Below are 24143 nucleotides of genomic sequence, written 5' to 3'. Positions count from 1 at the left end.
AACTTCTTCGACCGAAACTATTTTGAATTACGTGCAAAAACACGTCACGTGTTCGATGCCAAACGCTTCGTTAAGCCCGGAACTGCACCGGCTGGTAAAAAAATTCCAAACTCACAAATGCACGTTCAGTTGTTATAAGAAGGTGAAAAATTCTAAAAAAGGATTGAAAGTATGTCGTTACGGTTTCCCTCGAAGTGTGACAAACGTTGCCACTATGAATTCCGTTCGATCAGTTACTCGTCACCGTAAGATAAAAAAGGTGCAGAAACGACTGTACGACTTGCCGAGAAAACAGCACGAAGTTGCAATAAATGATTATATTCCCACGCTACTTTTGGCTTCCAAAGCCAACATGGATTTGCAATTTGTCGCTGACAACTCGGAAATAGTGGCAGACTATGTCACGGCGTACGTGACAAAGGGAGACCGGGCTGATATGGGCCAAACTTTGGCCGAGATAGGGCACGAAAGTTTGTCCAAAAAATTATTCGCCTATAGATTGAAATCACTGACGTCTAAGTCAGTAGGGATATACGAAGCTATGGATCTAATGTTGGGCCAAGACCTTTACAACAAATCCGACAGCACAAAATTTATTAACACTAACTTGAAAGAAAACCGATCAAGGGCTTTGAATGGTTACAAGGAACTCGCCCGTTTGAGGGAAACTGACCCCGAAAGCAAGGACACTTGCCAAAAAGGGTTCGTTGACAACAAGTACCCGAATCGTCCCGACAGCTTGGAAAAGCTTAGCTTGTGCGAATTTGGTCGGTTTTACGATTATGCGAAGCACTCTAAGGGTGTTGAGAAAAATGCGAATGTAATCGAGTTGAAAAACAATCTGGGTGTCATGAGAAAGAGAATTAGGCCCTACATTATAGAGCATTACATTCATGATCCGATAGAAGAAAAAGAAAAGTATTGTCACGCCTTGTTGATCCTGTTCAAACCGTGGCGTGACGAAACTGAGCTATTGGGCGAGTTTGAAACCTACGCGGATGCTTTCGAAAACTCGCTTTCGGTGTTAAAAGACATGAGAGAATATCACGAGAAGCTCTCGGTTTCCAAAGAAGTTGAAAAGAAACACGAGGCTTCTAAAAAGACGAAGGAGCCAGAAACCGTAATTTCGAAGTCAGAATGTGACGACGATGAAAATGCCCTCCAAGGGAAAGAAATTGTTATTGAAACTGAAAATGCCATGGCAGATGTCGAAGCTGTAATGGAAATGAATTTTGAGGCTGCTGTTGACAATGTTGCGTTGCTAAACTCGGATCAAAAGAGGGTTTATGATCACATCATGGATCACTTCTCCCAAGAGGGAGAAAAATCTGGAAACATGTGCCTTTTTGTGTCGGGACCTGGTGGCACTGGCAAATCGATTCTTATCGACACTCTCGCCAACGCCGTAAGGCGACACTTTCGAAATCCTGCTAGCGTGGCCATTGCCGCACCTACTGGTTTGGCAGCGTTAAATGTCAACGGTGTAACGTTGCACAGATTACTACTGTTGCCAGTAGATCATGGGCGTATCGCCGAATACCACTCCCTAAGTTCTGACAATATGAGCATTATGAAAGAAACTTCGGGAAATTTAAAACTTTTGATTATTGATGAAATTTCTATGGTTTATTCGGTGCTACTAACTCACGTTCACTTGAGGCTGAACGAATTTTGGGAAATGAACCGACCCTTCGGTGGTGTTGTTTCTATCCTTGTCTTGGGAGACTTTTTCCAATTACCTCCGGTACAAGGAAAACCTTCGTTTATTAAAATCACTTCCGAAGAAGCCAGACTTAGATTCAATTGCATCGGAGGAAGTGATCTTTGGATGTTTTTTAAATACGATGAACTAACGCAAAATGTAAGACAAGCCAACGACCTAACTTACGGTGACATTCTAAGCAGAGTTAGAATTGGAAATATTACGGAGGCAGATGTTGCAACCTTAGAAAGTAAATTGGTTGCTGGAGGAATAAACATCGAGGTGGCTATGGAGCATTTCATTAAGCTATCCAATGAAGGGTTTCACCCTATTTGTTGGATGCCTAAATTAGCCTTGTGTGAAAAATTGAACTATGAAATGCTGCGAAAGAACGGCGAGAAAGTTAAAAGCATTCTTTGCCAAGATAGACTCGCTGATTATGACAAAAAAATGAATAAAAATATTCTCTAAAGACTGCAAAGGCTAGACAATGAACCCTCCAAAACGGGCGGTTTGGAGAGCAAATTAATTCTTTGCGTCGGCTGCCGCATAATGGTCAGAAGGAATATCAGTTTTGAAAAAGGCGTTGTAAATGGTACGATGGGTTTCGTAACTGGATTCAAGAAGGACGAACAGGGACACATCATTGGTATTTTTCTCAGAGTCGATCGCGAACCGAGTAACGACAACAATACCTCCGACTTTTTAGTCGAGAAAATTAATGTCAAATTTTTGCTCATGGCAAACATTTACATTAAGCGCTCCCAGTTTCCCGTCATCCTTGCGTACGCTATTACGATACACAAAAGCCAAGACATGAGTTTAAAATGCGCCATTATGGATTTGGGTCCGAATTTATTCGGAACCGGCATGGCGTACGTCGCTTTATCGAGAGTGACGTCCTTAGCCGGACTCCATCTGTTACTGTTTGATCCGACTAAAATTAAGGCGGATGGACGAGCCATTATGGAGTATAACATGCTTCGCAAAAAATATAGGCCAGATTTGCCTCTTTTGAAAATAACGGAGTCGAAAGAAAGTCGAGGTGGGAAAAGATGTGCACCTACTCTATCTAAAAGCCTTTTAGAAGGCGAGGAAGAGAGATGTGATGAAACGCCGAAGAAGAAAAGGAAAGGCCAACAAAGTTTGGATAGTTTTCCCTTGAAAGGTTTAGCTAACGATGATCAAGTTTCGTGCTATTCTAATAGCGTTTTGCAACTACTCTTATTAGTGCCGGAATTAAGAGAATTGGTTAAATCTTACAATGGATCATTCGTTGGAAAACCAGTTTTACGTTGCCTCCATAACGCGATAAACGACATGGAGAGTTCTCATGGAAATTTCAGTCGTAAAGGCTTGGAACTGAGAAGGGCTGTTGGAAATCATTTTACGCAAAACGATCAACAAGACGCCAGTGAATTTTTGATGGTCTTCTTGACGACACTAAGCCAAGAAATGGAAGCCGATTACTCTACGGCTCTAAAAGATATTTTTTGGTCAAAGTCGCGAAACGTTACCAAATGCCCCCAATGTCAAGTTGAACAAAATTCGGAAAATATTGTTGAAAGCAAAATTTTCAATCTTCCACTAGAAAACCGAGATAAATTTGATTGGAAATCTCTAGAAAAAAGGATGAGATTATCAGAAGTGCCATGCGTATTTTGTAATAATCCATCAATTCAAGAGCGTGATGTATTGATGTCCAGCGGAAAGTACGTATTTCTGTGTCTTCTACGTGGCGATTACAAAGATGGTCGATCAATTAAGATTTCGCCTAAAATATCAAGTTTCGAAAATCAAAAAGTCACAATGAACAAGATGCTATTTAAAACTAAAGGGGTAATTATTCATAAAGGTGAATCGTTAGCCGAGGGACATTATGTGAACTTTGTGAGGAAAGACAACGGCTGGTCAGTGATGCAATGATTAGAAAAAATGAGAGATTCGTCAGTAACTTGACTGATTTCATTGTACTGCTTTTGGAAAGAGTAAGAACATTTTAAAGGAAAGTGAAGTACCCGGGGTCTTTAAAAAATTAAACCGGAGTAAACCCTAAAATTAATGCTTCGTAAGGGAGGGTGACATGTCCTGCCAGAGACGTACGAATAGTTTCATATCACCTTTAGAGTAATTCACGACTAGGCTAAATTATCAGCCCTCGAGCAAGTTTAAGGTTTACAATGGTTCAAGGTTCATTTCAGAGTTGTCTTGGCAATAGATGTGAAAAGGGAGAGGAGGGAGGGTTGTAGCGCCATGCCATTTCTACGAGAAAAAAATGAGTCAACCACATGTCACTTTGAACGGGATGCTTCTTAAAAGTAAATGGCCAATTATTCATAAGGATGAATCGTTGGTTGAGGGACATTATGTGAAATTTGTGAAGAAAGACAGCGGCTGGTACGAGGTCAGACATGCAATGATTAGAAAAAGAGAGCGATTCATCTGTGTTCTGCACTTGGAAATAGTAAAAGCATTTTAAAGGGAATGTAAAGGGCATGGAGTCTTTATAAAATTTAACCAGGAGGAAACCCTAAAATTAATGTTACCTGCCAAAGATGTACGAATAGTTTCATATTCCCTTTAAGGTAATTCATGACTGGGTAAAATTATTGGCTCTCGAGTAAGTTTAAGGTTTACGATAGTTCAAGGTTAACTTTGGAGTTGTCCTGGCAATAGCTGTGTAAAGGAAGAGAAGGGAGGGTTGTAGGGCCTAGCTATGGCTACGAGAGAAAACCCCACGAATTTTGCGTTAATTATAGAATTTCCAAGAGGTAAAAATTAACTAAAAGCGTAACCCCTGTTGGTAAAGCGTTGCGATTAAATACAATCCCTTAATAAGCTCGTAAAATAGGCTACTTAACACTGAACAGGCTTGTTGAACTGAAATTTAGACACTAGTATCCAAATTTTAATAGTGCTGGGCGGATCCGATTACTTGGAAATATCCGATTACCGATTACGATAACTAAGTAAAGTAATCGATTACCGATTACTTTTAACGATTACTCTCAAGTTTAAAGCGACACCTACATTTGAAATTTACGTAACCCGTTTAACACTAAAGACATTATTTAAATGCATGTTAAATGTATACAAAACACAATTTCAGGTGCTGCTTAAAAAATTTCATAAAAAATATTTCTTCCAACTTTCAAGATCATTTTTAAATTCAAGTTTTGACAAAACGATTTAACGGAGTAGAAAATGTTTTTAAGGTGTAGTTACAAAACGATTTAACGGAGTAGAAAATGTTTTTAAGGTGTAGTTCAAATATAATTTTTCGGCCCTCTAGTCTGAAAGATATCCCGTCTCAATCACCTCCCAGAATGCGGGATCCGAGTCCTACAGCCCGACTACGATTACTTAAAAAAGATCCGAAACATTTCCGAAAAGTATTCGATAAAGATCCGAGTTCGGAACTTCGAATCCGAACAAGGAGTTGGAGTTGGATCCGAAAAAAAAGTAATCGTTGAAAGTAATCGTCAGGGGCTCATAGAGGTCCGAATACCGAATCCTGGCGACTACTTTAAGAAGTAATCGATTACTCGATTACTAGTAATCGGATCCGCCCAGCACTAAATTTTAAAGCAATATCAATTCCAATTAATTTTTTCAAGGAGTGCACTAAATATCAGTTTCACAACTTCATTACCAACGCTCTAAATTTTTAACGTTAAGACACCCTTTAAATTTTTACATTACTAACTTTAAAAAGTTTCAAAAAGTCCACAAGATTTTATAAAACAATAGAATTTATAATCTAATTTTAAGCAATTACAACTTGAACACCCTAATAGCAGAAATTTTATATTTAAATAATATCCATAAGTATATGCTTTTATTTGTATAATTTTTGAATAATATACCCGGCCCAAATTGATAACACTTACATTACTTAAATTTTAAACTAGTTCGTAGTTTTTCCAAAAAAGCAATATGAACTAAATTATTTGTCTGGTTAACTAATACCCTAATATTGGTGTAGAAATTTATTTTTTATGTGTAAAAGAACTTTTCACTATTGTGGTTACCAAAAAAATATAGAAATAGCCCCCATAAATAGAACAACTACTAAACAATTTTTCTCAAACAAAATATTCCAGGAAGTTTTGCATATTCTCTTTGTGTAGCTAAACAGCTGGGGTTACCCATCTGCGTGACAGGTGGCGTTGGTTAAAATTCAACAGGGGTAGAATTTGCCAAAAGTTTCTGGAATATATTTAAAATACATTTAAAATTTAATAACCATTTCATTGTCCCTTTGGTAACCCATGCACAAAATAATGATTATATAAAACAGCATTGTTCCTTAAGTTTAAGCTAAGAGTTGCGTGACAAAATTTTAAAAACATAGCCTAAAATTTTATATCTAAATGAACATATAATAGCCAGTAAATGGAAAAGTTTTACTTCAAACCCCCCCCCCCATTTACACAACTAATTTAACCTTTCGACTTAAATACTACAAACAGTTAATATTCTCAACTTTGAAACATGCAATTTTATCAATAATTTCCTACAACTACATGCATATCGTATCAACAAATGCCAACAGTAAGATATTTCATCATCGCCATCACAAGTGAAATAAAATACTAAAACTGTACAGTTAAAAAATACGATAACCTATAGAACTACCCCGAGCTATCATTATGAAAAAAACAAAGCAAGACCTACGACAGACACGACATATCAAAAAATAATCATATTCAATTTCTCTACTGAAATAACAGACACTTTGGATTGGCACGTTCAAAGAGTGAAAGTGACTTTGGATTAAGAACAACAAAGATATACAAAGAAGTAACCTTTGTATTGGCTTCAGTTAAACCAATTCCAAATCAGTGGCGTCGCTAGGCCTTTTTGGGGGGGGGGCTATAGCCCCCCCCAAAATCCAAACTTAGCCCCCCCAAAATAATCCGTAAACCCTACCAAAAAATTGCTGTTAGCAACCTAAAATTCTGTAGCAATATATAAAAAATTTTCAATATGAAACAGTAAAATTTTGAAGATAAAAACAGATGGAGACAAGTAAAATGTTTCATGTTCTTTCGAAGGGAGTCCCAATAGTGTGGACTAAAAGTTAACCAAAACTAAAAATAAACCAAAGACGAGTGAAAACCGGTGAAAACCCTTCTTAATCGGTTCCGTAGTCCTTATCAATAAAAGGTTGTACATCTCTAATATACGAAAAATTTCATGTTGACACAAATTTACGGATAGTTTTAAAGGTCTACACATTTTCCAAAGAACCAATTATGCAATTTTTAGCCGCATTGTAGTATACGATAGGCTCTTAGTTTGACCCGAGCCGTAGTATATGGCCGGGGTTTTCGCTTTCGTTATCGTCAGATTTTAGCTTAAATGGAACCAATAGTGGTAGCTGAGCTCAGTTAGAGATTTTATTTTAATTAAAAAATTTTCACACCGCACCCGGGAATTGAATCTGGCTGGTTGGCGCAGCAGTAAGACACGCTACCACTGTGGGGTGGGACACTTCTGATTTTTTGTTTAGGATCTTTAAATTTTTTTCTTTTTATTTATGTGCAAATAAAATAGATAACGATGTGGCTACTATTAAGTCCCAGCCATTGGGCCATCTTGTTTATATTAAGTTCTTATATTAATTTTAAAATAGTTTGCCCAGATTTAGCCCCCCCAAATTTCAAACCCTAGCGACGCTACTGTTCCAAATAATACATCTCAATTCTTCAACTTTGCTACATAAATCCTTTACGACTTGTCAAGCTGTGCCTTAAAGCTCGTAATTGCCAAGGAATCGCAAAAAACTTCTTCAAACAAAGGTTGCCCAAGAATAGTAGTATATGTGCTGTCGGGAGTTTAGCTCATTTCTGTAAGCCTAGCTTCTGGGCGACAAAGTTTTGAGGGATTAAGGGACTTGTCAGCATGCCTACTCTACAGGAACTGACTATCCCGTGTCCGATAGTGGTGAAACACCCCAAATCCTCCCTCCTTCACCACCCGATTAAACCTCAATTACTTCAATCGTGAAGCAAGTAGTCCACTTAGCCTTGCGAAACCGTATCGTTACCGTTCTAAGTTCGTAAATCATCCGAAAGAGGGCGCCCATTACCTAAGTCCGAAGAGAATATGCAGCCATTATACCGTACAAGATGGCGGCCACTCAAGGGGGGAGGAGTCGGGTTTTTTCGATCTCTCTCTCTCTCTCTCTCTCTCTCTCTCTCTCTTTACCTGTCAACATTTGATTGATTGTTTGTATAGGCTTATAACAAAAGATGGTTTTGTAGGAATAAAGACCATAATATAAAGTAAAAAAGTTATTTTATTTCCTTTAAAAGTATAGGTTCTAATATTAAAGATATTTTTTCAATTTTCATTTTAAAATGCATTTGATTTATTCTAAAATAATTCCTTCTATCTTCGTAAGGAAGAAGATAAATTTTAATATTATTTTTAAATCTTACGTAAGTCATTAAGCCTTTCTTTGATATACAACGCGTTAAGTGGTTTTCTAACGTAGAGTTCCAAAACTAATCTTTCGAGATCTTTAGTTTTGACTTTAAAGGTGTGATAAAGTTCTTCCGGGTTTTCTTGAGGTTTTTCCGGTGGATTTTCCTCAGTCTTGACTTTTATATTTTTGGTGTACGTCTCTGTTTCATCAATGGTAAAGGGTATATTTTTAGTAGGCCTACCTCTGATAAAATTACATTTAGGAAAATGTTTTAAATGTTCTTTGTAAGGATTATCGGTCGGTTTCCATGCTAGCAAAATCCCGTTGCATTCGAAACATTGTACTAGATCATCAGTATGTAACGAATAAAACCCCGCTCTGCTTAAAGCTTTTTTATAGTTTTCATCTTGTGGCCAGGAGTAAAAAGAGTGATATCTTTGCAGCTCGGAGTTCATGATGCTGAATGAAAATTCTTATAGGAATATCTGAGTTATATCCCCCCTAAATTTACTACCCCCCTTTTTTACCTTCCCCCTCAAATTCCTTAATATATGAAATAAAAGAAAACAGTATTAAAAAAAGGTGACACATTTATTCTTTAAAAATACAAAAAAGATTACAAAGAGTATTTGTTAACAAAAGGATTAAGTTAATCTTTACGGGCGCGCTTCAACATGTTTGTAACAATGTCGTCATTTTTCAACCGATCTCGTCCAAACTGCTTCATGAATGATTTGTGGCTCTTTCTTTTTGTTCTTTGTATTATATACATAATACAATATAGTCCGCATGTCGAACTTGACAAGTTTTGAAGTCTTCTTTTGTTAAAGGACCATTTTCTTGAATTTCTTTTAACAAATTCTTTAATTGAGGGGAGAAAGTTCCCTAAAGCCAAGGAGTCAAAGTAATAACCCCTTCTGTTTCCATCAAAGTAAGCGCATACCCAGTGGGACCCGTCTTTATAGTGATTGTCTAAATTTATTATAATGGATGAAGGAAACTTGTCAATTTTTTCGGGTAATAAATCACTTGGGTAAACACCTAGGAAATGTGGAGTGAATCGTAGAAAGCGTGTTATCTGATCGGCGTTCATTATTTGTTTAAGAAACGATTGACACGTTTCTATTTTTATCTATTTGCAACAAAGCCTGGAATTCGGCTAATACGATACAACTAAGAGTAGTGGGTGTGGGTTTTTCAAATCCCAATTCTAATCTTAATTGTCCTTGCTTCGTGGGACTCCAATGATCTGAATGACTCGCGTAACCATCAGGTGTTAAGTCTAAACAATAAATGGCGTAACCCGAGGCAAAGTCGTCCATAGAGATATTGTTTCCCTTGTCATTGTAGTGGCAGTTTGACCCCGAAAATAAAGTGTAATAGCTTCGGACAAATTGCTTTTTACTGTAGTTGGGTCTTAAGGCTCTGGATGGGTATTGTTCGGAATTGATGAATGCTGCTAGATGATTGACATTCCAATGTCCAAAGTCGAAAGGGTTACTATCCAATGTTCCATTGTAAGCAGTATGCTTTACAATAGCTACTGTAATCCTTGAGGGCTGGGTACCCAGGTAGATGTTACCGATTGATGTGTTTAAGATATTAGGCGAGATTGTAAATATTTTAGTTTCCGTTCTAGTGTAACTATATTGGGCTGGTTTAATACTTAAGGCTTGTTCATGAGCAATTAGAATTTTAGGGGCTAATTGCAACTTTAAGACGTATAATATGGCTTCTACGATGACGGGTTTATAACCAGTGCCTGCGGCGGGAAGTTTACCCATAAGACAAAAATTAGGTTTGCTTCTGTGTAATTTTAATTTCATAGAAACACCGTTTATCAGATATCGAGGGATATTAAACATGTCTACGTAAAGGCTGGAATACATCTCAACTTCCTCTGATAATGCTGTGAGTTTCTGTCGTTTAACAAAACCCATATTTTCTGTAAGCGAATCCATGCTTCCACTTGTATCTTTGTAAAACAAAGAAGCCCCCAAATGAGATTCTTTAGCCGCCGGACCGTATGACGTCAGAGCCGAAAGCAAAGCCGTGTACGCGTAGTTACTAGCAGCGGGTGTTGTTGCGCAATCACCCAGCTCCAAATCGACACGCTCAAATTGACTATGTTGGAAATTATTTACGGGTCCAACCTCGTCAGTGGCTGTTAAAGCGGTTCCATCTTCATTTACAATTTTAGTTCTGGTGTACAGCATTGTTAAGGCTGTATCCACGTATTCGCTGCCGCTAGACGTTACTTCAAATTCAATAGGTTGGTCCCCTTTCAAGGAAGTCAAAGGTTGATACGGAACCCATTTGGAATTTTCGATGGCCGTTTGAAGGGGAGGGGTGGCGAAAATATCGAAGCCCGTGCTGCAAGCTTCGGTCATTTTTTAGGGAGAGAAAATATCGCGAACCGTTTTGAATGAAAGTTTACGTTTATCTGATTTAAATTTGTTTGTGTTGCTTTGTTTTATAGATTTCTTTCTCTTTGGTATTTTTTTCTTTTTAGCTAGTCTTTTCTTTTGTTTGGCACCCCCTCTACCGTATTGTTGTTGTACATCATCCAGCGTTTCGGTGAACCTTCTTTTAGCGGAAGTTTTCAGATCCTTTCCAGCGGCGACATCGTTTATAATCTCTGAAGATGTGCCCAGAAGCTGTTTACCAAGGAACTTTGCCCCTTTAATTAAGAAAGGTGATACGTATCTACCAAAAGATTTCAAGAAGGACCCTTTTCCGTGTCCATTTTGGCCGTGGCCGTGTTGTCCTTGTTTGCCGACGTAAAAACTCAGACCACCACCTGACATCGCTTGTTGAGTATAATAATCCGTGTAGACACATCTTTTGTTATCTAACGCGTTGGACTTGCGCATCTTAAATGAACTTTACAGTGCAACAGTCCAAACTGAAATAAAGCCGGTTCACCCATGTGATCCTTTATATAAATGCCAACCTCGCTAATATAATGTTTTGACAAAGGGACGTAATGGGGTGAGACAAAAGTAAGGCACACGGCATCCCCGTGTTTCTTGTCTTCGATGGGTATAACACGTAAGAGGGGGGCGTGGATGTTACCGACAATTTCCCCTTCTACCAGGTCGCAATAAATATATAATTGAGATGGTACGTGGTAGTTTAGCCTGGCTGGTCTATCATTCAAACCATGTATATTGAGATGGTCTTTGTACCCCAAGATGTCGGCTAATGATTTGTGGGTCTTGAAGATAATTTTTGTATCACCAGTGGCATCGGTTTTTAGTTTTACATGTCCCGTCGTTTCATTAATATGAAATAAAGAAGCTGTTTTTTCGCATACTTTGGAAGTATTGATAGTTTCCACAACGTGGTTTAGTGATTTGTAATGACCAGCCGGTATATTATGCAGCTGATAGATTTCGTATCTGGTCAGTTTTGCATCTTTTCGTTCAACCTGGTATGTTAAGTCGCATGACTTGGGGTTTTTAGGTTTTTTAAAGTTGCCATCATCCAATGAATCTTCAGGTGTTTTTCTCTTATTGTTTTTGTATATTACATTGTAGAAGCTGTTTGTATATATTATCTCTACTAACGAAATTTCCCACTGTCCTTGTAAATTAATAGGATCCGGTAGTTTAGTGATGTAACTACATAGGCGTAGAGTTCTATAGGCCCGTGGGGCCCGAGCCCCCCCAAAAATTTTAGAAGTGGCCATGGGCCCCTCCAAAAATTTCTCATCCATAATGCAGAAATCATGAAGATATTGACGTCATAAAAATATTTTTTTACGTATAACTCTATAAGGCAATGGTAAAAACTTTACATTTTGATGTTTGATGATGGAAATTTATCTAGAGACGCCATACATCCATATCTGAGCGAGACTGATAACAGTAGAACTCGCAGCAGACAGCTTAAGTCTTTAGAAGGAAAGTTAGCCCCAGCACCATCGCCGCAGAGTCAAGTTAACCCTATGCACCATCGCGCACCTCTCTCAATCCTCGGCGCGTAAGTAAGGCGAGGCTGGCCAACTAGACAGTTTAGACAAATAATTTTCAACAATATTTTTGAGGCAGAAGTGCAGATTGGTCTAATGTCTTATGGGTTAAGTCGGTTTCACAGTTTTCAAAGTTAGTTTCGACAGAGGAGTCTCGAAAATATTTTAAGGATTTTTACTTTCGGAATAGACTGTTTGTCCATTTCAATCATTCAATGCTCAAATAGGGATAAATTTGTTATAAAACGGCCTCGTTTATCTTTAGAAGAAAATATAGTCGAGCAATCACAGCAAACTATTTCTCTCCCTAATGATTCCACGGACTCAATTGCCCCTGGAAATAGCGGCAGTTCGTCGAATATTAATATTGAGAAGAAAAAGCCAACTCACACGAAAATTGGAAGACGTTTCCAGCAGAAATGGTCCCTAGAATACCATTGGATATACTTTGATGAAGAAAAGAAGAAAGCGTTCTGCTCTTTATGTCAATCAGCGTACAATAAACAATTGCTCAGTTGTAAAAAATTAGATACTGCCTTTATTTTGGATGGGATTGATGACTGGAAACACGCAAAATATAAATTTAACTCTCACCAGAAGACAAAATGCCACAATGAAGCCATAGAAAAACATCACTACGTTAAATCAAATGTAAATATATCAAACCAGTTAAATACTGCCCATAGCGTAGAAATGATAAACGCAAGAAACGCTCTTCGCATTGTATTTTCAAGTTTAAAGTATCTTACTCGTCAAGGGCTTCCCGTTCGGGGACATACCGAAAATGAGTCAAATTTCTACCAGTTGTTGCTGACACGGTCTGAAGACAGCCCTTCATTAAATTCTTGGTTAAAGCGAAAAGAAAAATTCAAGTGGTTATCACCTGAAATTCAAAACGAAATATTAAAAACAATGGCACATGATGTCTTGAGAACTGTTGTGAGTTCGATCAAGAACGATAATCCATCATTCTTTTCGTTGATAATTGATGAAACGACTGATGTTTCTACTAACGAGCAAGTTAGCATTACAGTTCGGCACGTTAACAATAACTTAGAAGTTTTCGAGAACTTTCTCGGATTTTATAAGACTGAAAGTACAACCGCTGAAACACTAGTAAAAATAGTAGAAGACGCGATGACAAGATTTAATTTGTCTTTTGAAAATTGCCGTGGTCAGTGTTACGATGGTGCTTCAAATGTCTCTGGTCGTCTAAGTGGTCTTCAAGAAAGAGTCAAAATGATCCAGCCTATAGCAATTTGTGTTCATTGTACCGCACATTGCTTGAACCTGGCAGTATCCGACGTGATGAAACGGGTAACGATTGTGAGAGATTCTATGAACCTTGTCAAAGATTTCGTTAACTTCGTTAAAGAATCTCCGAAACGCTTGGGAATTTTCAAAAATGTGCAGCTCGGTAATTTTGATGAAACAGATGAAACTTCTCGAGCTTTGCGCCCTCTGTGCCCAACTCGTTGGCTTTATCGCGTCAGTAGTGTTCAGAGCGTCGACAAAAATTATCAAGTGTGTATGGAATTTTTAGAAGAATTTTCAAGTTCTACTATTGGCAGCGAGCTGGCATCCAAATGTAGTGGGTTTTTGAAGCGCTTCATGAATTTTGAATTTTATATTTCCCAGAAATTGATTCAAGCAACTTTGGGACCTGTTGAAGAGGTCAATGCTAAAATACAAAGCCATCAAATGTCCCTAAGATCAGTTGAAGAAACACTCGATGTTCTTCGAGAAGTTTTAATTTCTCGTCGCAGAGATGAATTTTTCGAAAATTTATGGGAAAAAACTGAACACGAAGCATCAAAATTTGGTCTGGAAGCACCTACTTTACCACGCACCCGCAGGGCTCCTCGAAGATTAGATAGTGGTTCTGACCCTCATGTATTTAATACGCCCAAAGCATATTATCGAAAAAACTTCTTCGAATTAGCTGACACTATAATTGGCACAATAGATGAGAGATATAAAAACTGCGAAGGTTTTAAGAAGTTGCGAAACTTAGAAAAGGCTGTGATTGATTCCCTTAACTCGTCTGTTTTATGTGACAGCACCACTGACTTTAGCGACTTAAAAAAAGCTTTGGAAGACATATTTCCAGGGGATTTAAATTTAGATCGTTTGTATATACACTTGAAAATGTTGTCGGACATTTGCAAAACTCGCAAGAAACAGTTGAGTAATTTTAGTGAAATTAAGGCGTTTCTTATCAGTGATGAAGGTGTAATGACAACTCTAACGGAAGTTGTGACATTAGCAAGATTATTTTATAATGTTCCAGCTACAACCTGCACAGCAGAACGATCATTTAGCATGCTACGCCGCCTAAAATCATATTTGCGATCAACAATGCACCAAAAGAGACTAAACCACCTAGCAATACTTCATTGCTATAAAGAAATCCTAGATGAACTTTCTCTGGAAAAACTAATCAATGATTTCATTTTGCAAAATCCCCAAAGAAGAAATACTTTTGCAACTTACAATGAATAAAAATAATATTATACTAGCAAGTTTAATACTTAATCTTCGTTAAGAATTTATATACACCATAGGCATACATCATGCATGATTGCTATTTATATATTGGTCCCGATGGTCCCGGCCCCACCAAAAATTTGGGAAACTCTACGCCTATGCGCGAAATTATAATTTCTATTTATTCGTAGCCTCGTTTACCAAGTCCAATTGTACCTGGTGGTACTTTCGGAGGTCATTGGGATGCTGATTATTTAAATGACCTGCTGAATCAGGTTCGGCAGGTCATTTATAATCATTCGATCTTCATCCCTGATGAGTAAGTATTTTTAAAAGGTTTTATTCGGTAAAAAATTTTAAACCAAATTTTATAATTTTTATTACAGCCTCCTAGCCTTTAACTGCCGAGGGTTCCGGTAAGCTAAATACATTTCTTATACATAATATTAACAAGTAATAACTAATTTTACTCTCTCTCTCTTCCTTAGTGTAACCCTCGACTAGGGCAGTTGGCCTTGTACCGCCGGGTACGATTTTTGGAGGTGCCGGCGCCTGCTGCACTAGTGTTCGAGAACTGGGATGACGTACTATTCCATGGGTTCTCGGCACTAGTGCAGATCCTCATCCGGCCGTGAGGTGGCGGGGGTAGGGGGCTAAAAAAAAATGTAAAAGAAATTTTTTTTTTTTTGTAAATTTTTTTTAAAAAAAAACTTGGCAATTTTTAAAAAAAAAATAAATTCTGATTTGACTTTATATACTTCTCTTTATTTAAATTAAGCTTATATTTTTACCTTCAAAGTTTAGTTTATTTTTCTAAACTCTAATTTCATAGGCTTAAACAGTAGAAAAAAAGATATGTTTAGTATTAGCTATATAAAATGGAACCGTTTTTAGTTCAATTCAATTTATTTTAAACATAAAACTTATAACATTAAATACAAATAAAATTAAAAATGAGTTAATAAATGCATACGTGTTTTTAAATAAGTTACTTGCCCCGAAATTAAAGAAAATAAATTATAATTATAAAAATAATTTTCAAGATTTTCTTCTTGTAGAACATTGTTGAATTTCGTCACGACCTGGTATGACGTTATAAAGTTGGTGAAGTACCCCACCACAGAGTCGAATTTTTCAGGTTGGTCATCTAAGCAAGATATATGATCGGGGTCTCCGTATAAATTGTCATAAATATCATTATAAATTTCTATAATGATATCTGCCATGTGTGTAAACACAATTGCATGGTTATTTATCTTGACGAGATGCTCCTTTACAGCTCCTGAAACGCGGTTCAATGCCGCTGTTTCCATACTGGTCAAAACAATAGAGTCCTCCTTTATTAAGTCTTTAATATGGCATGTGTTATGGTACGCCACAACTGTTGTCTTTTCATTAGGGATATCGTTTAAAACGATTTCGAAATTGTTGGCTTCATGGGCGGCAGTCCAGCCCGCTAAAACGGGTAAGCGCGGCATCAGCTTTTCCCAGGTTTCCGTAGAAATGGCGAAGCTTTTTACAGATTGTTTCCGGCATAGACGAACCTCAGGATCCAGGGTTCCGTTCACGAATCCAGTTGTTAAGAACAACTCTTTAGATATATGGAATCTGCCGTTAATTTTACGTTCATTAGTCACACCTATCTTCCTTTTGGGAGCTTCTTGATTTTCCATCTCGCAGGTTTAAGATCTTCTCGAATAATGATGCTCTACTCAATTGAATCAGTGGTTTTTATACAAAATTTCTTACGTAGCTATTGCGAAATATCTATTGTCCTTAACTGTTCCATTGTTAGACTGTAGGCGTATTTTTATGTCAAAGTTCTGAAACCACAGATTAAGGAATTCCAGCACCCCCAAAATCAATAAAATAAATAATACAATAAGTAGTTTTTGAGGATTAATCTCCAAGATCTGACGAATTCTCGACATCCTTTGTGTACTTGACTCCATAACGACTTACGAGTAAATATATTATACAATAGTAAACTTGACCTATTTATCCTTAAATAGACCTGTCAATATTTGATTGATCGAAGAAATATTTTCTTAACAATACATCTTCACGTAATGTCGTGAAAACCCCGCTAATGGAATGACGCATCATCTCTTTTGTTACAATCCTTTTGTTGAATTTAAAAATCTATTGATGGTTCATCCTTTTGTTACCATCTGCCACCTGGATGTCAATCTTATGTCACCTATTGTTGATTGACAAACAATAGTAGACGTGTTTAAACACGTCCGGAAGGTCAACGTACCATTGACCAATAGAAGCGTAGGTAACCCTCCATCCCCCCTGCTAATAAGCCCAGGGAAATTTAGTATAAAATAACGCGAATAAAAATCAGAATATCGCATTCGTACTTTAGATCTCGTAACATCAAGATGGATCCTGAATCACTTCGCTGGAATTTGGATGAATTAGCTGTAAATAGGCCTTGGCCCCTAACTTCACTATACAAGTTTTATTTTTTCCTATGTGCCTATTTACACACGACCCTGCCAATGTACCATCAACTTTACCCACTTTTATTACGAATGGAGGTTTAAATATAATTCAGACATTCCTTGATGTCATTGAATACATGAGAACCGTCCCTAGAACACCGGAAGACTGCCATACAATTGACCAACTAAACCACTTAAGTAACTTAATTCCTAGACCTTTAAATATTTCTTACGCCGATCGCATAGAAAGACGCCGGAATGAATTACTACCCACTAACCAGGAAGAATCCTTAGTCGCAGATTTCAACAATCCACAATACGATATAGAGATGGCGGCATTTTTGAATCAGGAATGTCAACAAAACGACCCTTTTGAGTACCTATCTCTGAACTTCTCCGACTACCTACCCAGTGAACAGGAGTCTCTCGTGGACTCGGAAGAAGCCGCGGCCGATGCGTACGACCAATGGGGTGGCGGCTACCCCCCTTCGCCTATTGAGGATGTCCCTTATTGCGAAATCTTGGAACAGAGCGAAAAATTCTATGAACAATTTAATATGTACGGTAGAGAATTAGTTCTAAACATCACTGACGATCCCGTTGACAGTATAAGTAGTATTACAGAGCACGTGTTAAATGAGTACAGAGCAACAGATTATGTCCAAATAACATTGAGAAGCCTTGGCATAAATTGCAGGTCTGAATTAGAATTATCCTTTAAAAGACTAGACCAAGTAGATCCCTCTATCCTCTTTGATCAACTAGCCGAATTGCTTTATGACGATGAAATTGAACATTTTTTTCAAGGCCCCGTAAAAATTATTTTCCATATAGTTAGAATTCCTGAAGGGTATGGCCGGTCTAAGCGTCGTCAACTTAAACCCTTCAGTATTTTCTCAAGGGATCGACGGGGGATTCTACGAATTCCATCCACTGATAATCTATGCTTGGCCCGAAGTCTTTGTGTAGCTGTTTCTCATCGTGACTACATGAACGACAAAAACAACAAAGAGTTGAAAAACTGTTACGTGACCATATCACGAATAGGCCCCCGGGGTTCACTCCAAAAAACAGCCGCTTTAGAGCTATGTGAAAAGGCGGGAGTCGCCCTAGACGAATGTGGTAGCCCCGATTCTTTTCAGAAATTTAAACTATATTTATCGGCCTACTCCATCTTTGTCTACAGATTCGAAAATAGGGTACCCATTTTAATATTAGGCGAAAACGACCCTACAGACACCCGACCACGCCTCTTTCTACTTAACGAGAGTAATCACTATAATGTAATTACCAATTTAAAACCATTGTTTAGTCACGAGTACTTTTGCGAGAGGTGTCTTACCCCCTACTGGCGTATTCAGTCTCATAAATGCAATGACTTTTGTTTCAAATGTATGCGTCCGACAGTTTGTCACGGTAGCGAAAAAACATGCGGGTCATGCTTGCGAAAATTCTGGGGTGACGACTGCTATAATAGTCATTTGATCCCAGAAGGTAACAAAAAACCCCTTTGTGAGAGGCTCTACCTTTGTAAAAATTGTTTTAAAACAATAGATTTCGGAAACCGCAAGACTAAACATACTTGTGGAGAAATGTATTGTCAAGTATGTGGCAAACATCAACCTAGTGATCACTTATGTTATATTCAAGTGATAAAGGACAAAAACCCCAGCGTTATCCCGTCGAAAAAACCTCGTCGTAATGCACCGGAACTAATGTATGTTTTCTTTGACGTGGAATGCATACAGACGAAAATATGTGAGGAAAAATTGGGTGCTTACGAACATCAAGCCATCTTATGCGTTAGCATCTCCGTTTGCGGAGACTGTATAGAAGAAAAATCCCTAGATTTTAATTGTATCAAATGCAACCAATTTGGACCTCGCAAACAGCGTTTCTCAACCGGAAAACCTATAGCTTTATTCCTGGACTATTTAGTCAGTTTATACGACGTAAAGAAGGTTATTGTATTATCACATTTTGGCAGCAATTACGACAATCAACTATTAATTAGGGAAATAATTAATAGGGACGAGAAATTTGTACCCGAAACTCTGAAAATTAACGGTACACGTATTTTAGAGATGAAGCTCTCCAATCTTTTATTCCTCGACTCGTACAATTTTATCCCTGTAGCTTTATCTAAGTTCCCCGCCACTTTCGGACTCCCTAATGCCGCCAAAGGGTACTTTCCCCATTTTATTTTCAACGTAGTTTATCACGAGTTCGATATAGACAGACAGGAAGAGACAAACTACGTGTTAGAAAATACTTTACCCCCCACAGAGGCTTACGGGTGCCAGTACTTTACCAGGAAAAACTTGGGCACCTTCATGAAATGGCACAACTCCGAAGTCAGTAAAGAGAAAGGGTTCAACTTTTTAAACGAGCTTTATTATTATTGCGAAAACGATACTCTACTTCTCTTTCTAGGATGTTTAACCTTTCGGTCACTCCTGCTTAAAGTCACTACCGTAGATCCATTTAATTGCGGCTCTGTTACCCTCCCTGGAGTGTGTTCCTACGTGTATCGAAAAAATTATCTTAAATCGAACACAATTAGCATCATCCCATCAAACTATTACAGACTAGGCGAGAACCAGTCTTTAGGCGCCATTGAATGGCTTGAATGGACGTCTCATGAGAGAAATATACCTATTCAATCCTCTTTTAGAGGCAAAGAGGTTAAAATCCAAACCCTAAAGGTAGATGGCTATTGTTCAATCAACAAAGAAGTGTTCGAATACATGGGCTGCTATTATCATGGATGCAAAATACACTTTCCCATCAATAGAAACAAGATGTTACACGGTGACCCTACTGAAACGTTAAACACGCGTTATTCGAGAACCGAGAAGAAAATTAGCAAACTAGAAGCCCTGGGATATACAGTCAATGTCAAATGGGAATGTGAATGGCAACAAGACATAGCAAATAACCCCGAAATTAATGAATTTTTAAAACGGAACGACATCCGGATCAAAACATCCAAAAGACTGAACCCTCGCGACGCTTTCTTCGGCGGACGTTGCGGTGCTAACAAGCTATACCATAAAACAACGGGGACAGAAAAAATGCACTACGTCGATTTCACGAGTTTATACCCATTCGTCAACAAAACGGGAAAAATTCCAATTGGTCATCCCCAAATTATTCTGGAAAATTTTCCGGACATCTTCTCTTTTGACGGGCTCCTCAAATGTGACGTACTTCCGGCCCAAAATCTGATACATCCTGTTTTGCCTGCTCGTATAAACTGTAAGCTCACCTTTCCCCTCTGTTACACCTGTTGTAAAACTCAATTTCAAGGTGACTGCACACACACACCTGATCAAAGACAACTGCGGGGGACTTGGGTAACAGATGAACTAAGATACGCCGTGGAGCGAGGGTACGAAATCACGCGGATGTATGAAGCCTGGTCGTACCAGGTAACACAATACGATCCCAGTACTAAACAGGGTGGTCTTTTTAAAGACTATGTAAACGCGTTCCTTGAATATAAAACCCTGGCCAGCGGCTTCCCTGCCGATTGCGTCACCCAAGAGGATAAAGAAAACTACGTCAAAAAATACAAAGAAGTCGAGGGGATCGATTTAGACATAAATAAAATAGAAAAGAATGAAGGTTTAAGATGCCTAAGTAAGCTCATGCTGAACTCTTTTTGGGGGAAGTTCGGACAAAACACCCGACACGTCTCAACAGATATAATAAAAGACGCAAAAACCCTGTATGAACTACTTCTTAACCCCGACAAAGAGGTCAAAACTCTATTGACATTAAATGACAACACTATTCTCGTCAAATCAGAAGATATTGCAGAAAACGAGATATCTCACAAACATACTAACGTAGTTATAGCGTGTTATACTACAACTATGGCACGTCTTCACCTCTTAAAACATCTTGAGATGGTAGTTGATCTCTGTTTTTATATGGATACCGATAGCCCTATCTACCTCTCGCCAGATGGCGTCCCTATACTCCCTACAGGCGATTATCTTAGTGTGCTAAAGAATGAGCTAGAGCCATACGGCAAAGACGCTTACATTTGTGAGTTTGGAAGCGCTGGTGCAAAGAATTACTCCATGAACATTTACGACCCCGCAACAGAAAAAATCACTAACATAATTAAAGTTAAAGGTTTTTATTTAAATTCGTCAACAGAAAATCATGTCAATTTTGATATTATGAAAAAATTGTTAGGTGTAAATAATCAGGGGAAACCCGAAATGAACTCTGTACAAGTACCAATTGGCCCCCAAATTCGACGATTACCTAATCACACTTTAGTTACTATTGATCAAACTAAAACATATCAGGTAGTCGTCGACAAGGTTAGAGTTTTCCCCGGATATCTTAAGTAAATTTAAATTTGTAAAGTTGTATATAATTGTATAGTTTTTAAGCATTTAATTAACTGGGGTTTTTGTCTGCAGACATTTTTTTTGTGTATGTTAATTGCAATTAATTTTATTACGATTAGAATAAATTTGTCAATAATATTTTTCACTTTATATTATGGTCTTTATTCCTACAAAACCATCTTTTGTTATAAGCCTATACAAACAGTCAATCAAATGTTGACAGGTAAAGAGAGGAGATCGAAAAAACCCGACTCCTCCCCCCTTGAGTGGCCGCCATCTTGTACGGTATAATGGCTGCATATTCTCTGTCCGAAAGCATCGTTAAAGAATCGTTATCAGATGGCGTTCTGTTCGTATTTGGAATCGTGACGTTACGTTAACGATACGGTTTCACAAGGCTTAGTGGACTACTTGCTTAACTCTAGTTCATCACCGTGGACTTTCAATTTGAATTGAAACTTCGTAACTAAAACCATCGCAATGAACGATTGGCAAACAAAACAAGCTCGACGAAATCGGTAATTAAAACTACCAATTAATGACATTTACTCATCAACGACTAACGCCATCGTGTAGAAATAATAAATTCGAAAACTGTTTATGAAATGAATTGATATTGTCACTAACAATTAAAGGGCATTTGAATAACTCTCAAATACTACATCAACGAATCAGTACCCTTTTAAAAAGTATCTTTAAATATGTTAATGGTGATTTAATTTAAAAGTTATGTTGAACTTTCTAAGTCCAATCTTCACGTATGATTGTCTATGAACATTTTAATAATCTCTACAATGTATCCATAGTGAAACTTACATTTAACGCTGAATTGAAAATTTTACGGGAACAAATCAATAATTATTTTTAAAATCCATTCTGGTGCCAAAAATAAATTTTCCTTCTGAAGTTATGAATAAAACCCTTTAAAAACGCAACTATTAGCTTAAACATGGAAAATAAAAAATATTACTGGCAAAAATTTTAATTATAGAATTTATAATTACATATCAACCATGGAAATTTAAGCCCATGTAGCATGCTATAAATGAACGTAGCAAATACCAAGCCAATCGTGTATATAAAGTAAACCTTTCGTGCATTAACAGAACATCATCTTGCGCGCTTAAAACTTTTAAAACACTCCAAAAAAACCAAATATTCATAATGTTATTTAATTCTTTAATGAATCATAAGGAATTATAAAAAAATTAAAATTCCAGATAATGTTATAATTATTATATAAAGAACTACTTTTTTTGTATGAAAATATTAACCCTAATTTTTGAAATCATTAAATTACTGTACTCTCATTTAACTGCATTTACCAAAGCTAAAATAGCTGACAACACGTAATTTCGCCATTCATTTCATAAGTACAAATAAATAGTTATTTCCAATACTTAATGCTAAAGCTAAACACGCTTCCATTGCCTGCCCTAACACACTGCCTAATAATCTACACTACAACTTTTCCCTACCAAAGGCAGGAAGCAATTACAAGTGTACACAAGGGCCGACCTTAAAAAAGCTTATGCCAAATTTTAGCAACTTACACAGAATTGAAAATATCTAGCAGCCCAAAGGAGCGCCGTGTCACTAAATATGCGCCTGTTATTGCTTTCAAATTATTGTCAAATTGCACACCTTTGAGTGATAATACTAACTTGGATATCGTTTTACCCAAAAATATTGCTACCTTTTCCAAATTATTCCTAGTTTGTTTATTTATATTAACTTGTAGCGCAATTTTGGTATTTCACTTTCATTAAACCATAATAAAAGGCGCTCCTTTAGCCACAAAAGATTTATCTGTCCTTCCTCGATTCGTTGCGACTATGGGAGTTAAACGTGAAAGTTAATAAAAATATCCGTATTTAAATCAGTTGTTGAAACAATGACAGTTGAAACAAACTTCAAAAATGATCAGCTTGGGAACATCTAGTTTATTTCTGGTCAGCATCCATCGGAAATTAAAAATAAGGCCTATTCTATGGTATGAGGGAATGAAATAATGTCTAAAATCACCCGCAGTTTAAACATGAAAATAAATTAATAAACAATTAAGACTGACTTTGCAGATATTAATAAAAAATGCCTTGATTAGAATCAAGACCTAAAAAGTATCGATAAGACTGAGGTTATCACTTGACTGAAGGATCAGATATTCATCAAAAATGTCTTGATTGGAATCAAGACCTAAAAAGTGTCGATAAGACTGAGGTTATCGCTTGCCTAAAGGTTCAGATATTAATTTTGATTTTAAATTGAAACTTAAAGGCGCGCTTAAGAAAAAACAACGTTCCATTACCGTATTCCGTTGAAATAACTTATTTTACTGGTAATCAATTTCAAAAATTTACTTATCTCGACTTTTCGACCACAATTCCATTCCCCGAAATCATTTTATCATTACATTATTTACTTTTGAAAGATAACGTGTGAGCTTTAACACAAATTACACAATAAAAATTTATAGCGGTTTGTTTAGCTGCTATGACAAAAAACTTCAAAAAGTTACAAGCACCATATAACCCTTTCGAAACCAACAAACCATCAACAAATTAGAGCTTAACCCGCTACTACTACGACCAGGGAGAAATGAGGAAATATGGAGTGGAAATATTATCATGTATAACCTGCGGCACTGAAACTCTCCCAGTGTACTTTGTGACGCCTCTACCGAAAACTATTGTTAAGTGCTGCCACCTAGCGCCATTGGATTTCTATGAGA

General features: G+C 37.4%; 2 protein-coding genes across 2 annotated transcripts; both read left to right on the top strand.

Moving 5' to 3' along the window:
* Positions 1-2254: 2254 nt before the first annotated feature.
* LOC149615231 (uncharacterized) lies at positions 2255-3628 on the top strand. Its single transcript, XM_089857840.1, has 2 exons — positions 2255-2870; positions 2934-3628. The coding sequence occupies exons 1-2, from the start codon at positions 2255-2257 to the stop codon at positions 3626-3628; spliced, it is 1311 nt and encodes a 436-aa protein (XP_089713966.1).
* An 8312-nt stretch (positions 3629-11940) lies between these two features.
* LOC149615230 (zinc finger MYM-type protein 1-like) lies at positions 11941-15015 on the top strand. The gene is made up of 5 exons (XM_089857839.1): positions 11941-12119; positions 12234-12241; positions 12299-14340; positions 14787-14914; positions 14982-15015. Exons 1-5 carry the CDS (start codon positions 11941-11943, stop codon positions 15013-15015), a joined length of 2391 nt encoding a protein of 796 aa, XP_089713965.1.
* Positions 15016-24143: the final 9128 nt, after the last annotated feature.

This window comes from Phalangium opilio, unplaced genomic scaffold (assembly GCF_054372755.1).
Source record: "Phalangium opilio isolate 3A_F unplaced genomic scaffold, DU_Popi_V2 ptg000225l_1, whole genome shotgun sequence".
NCBI lineage: Eukaryota > Metazoa > Arthropoda > Arachnida > Opiliones > Phalangiidae > Phalangium > Phalangium opilio.
Note: the sequence above shows the minus strand (reverse complement) of the source record. Positions and strands in the feature narration are given on the sequence as shown.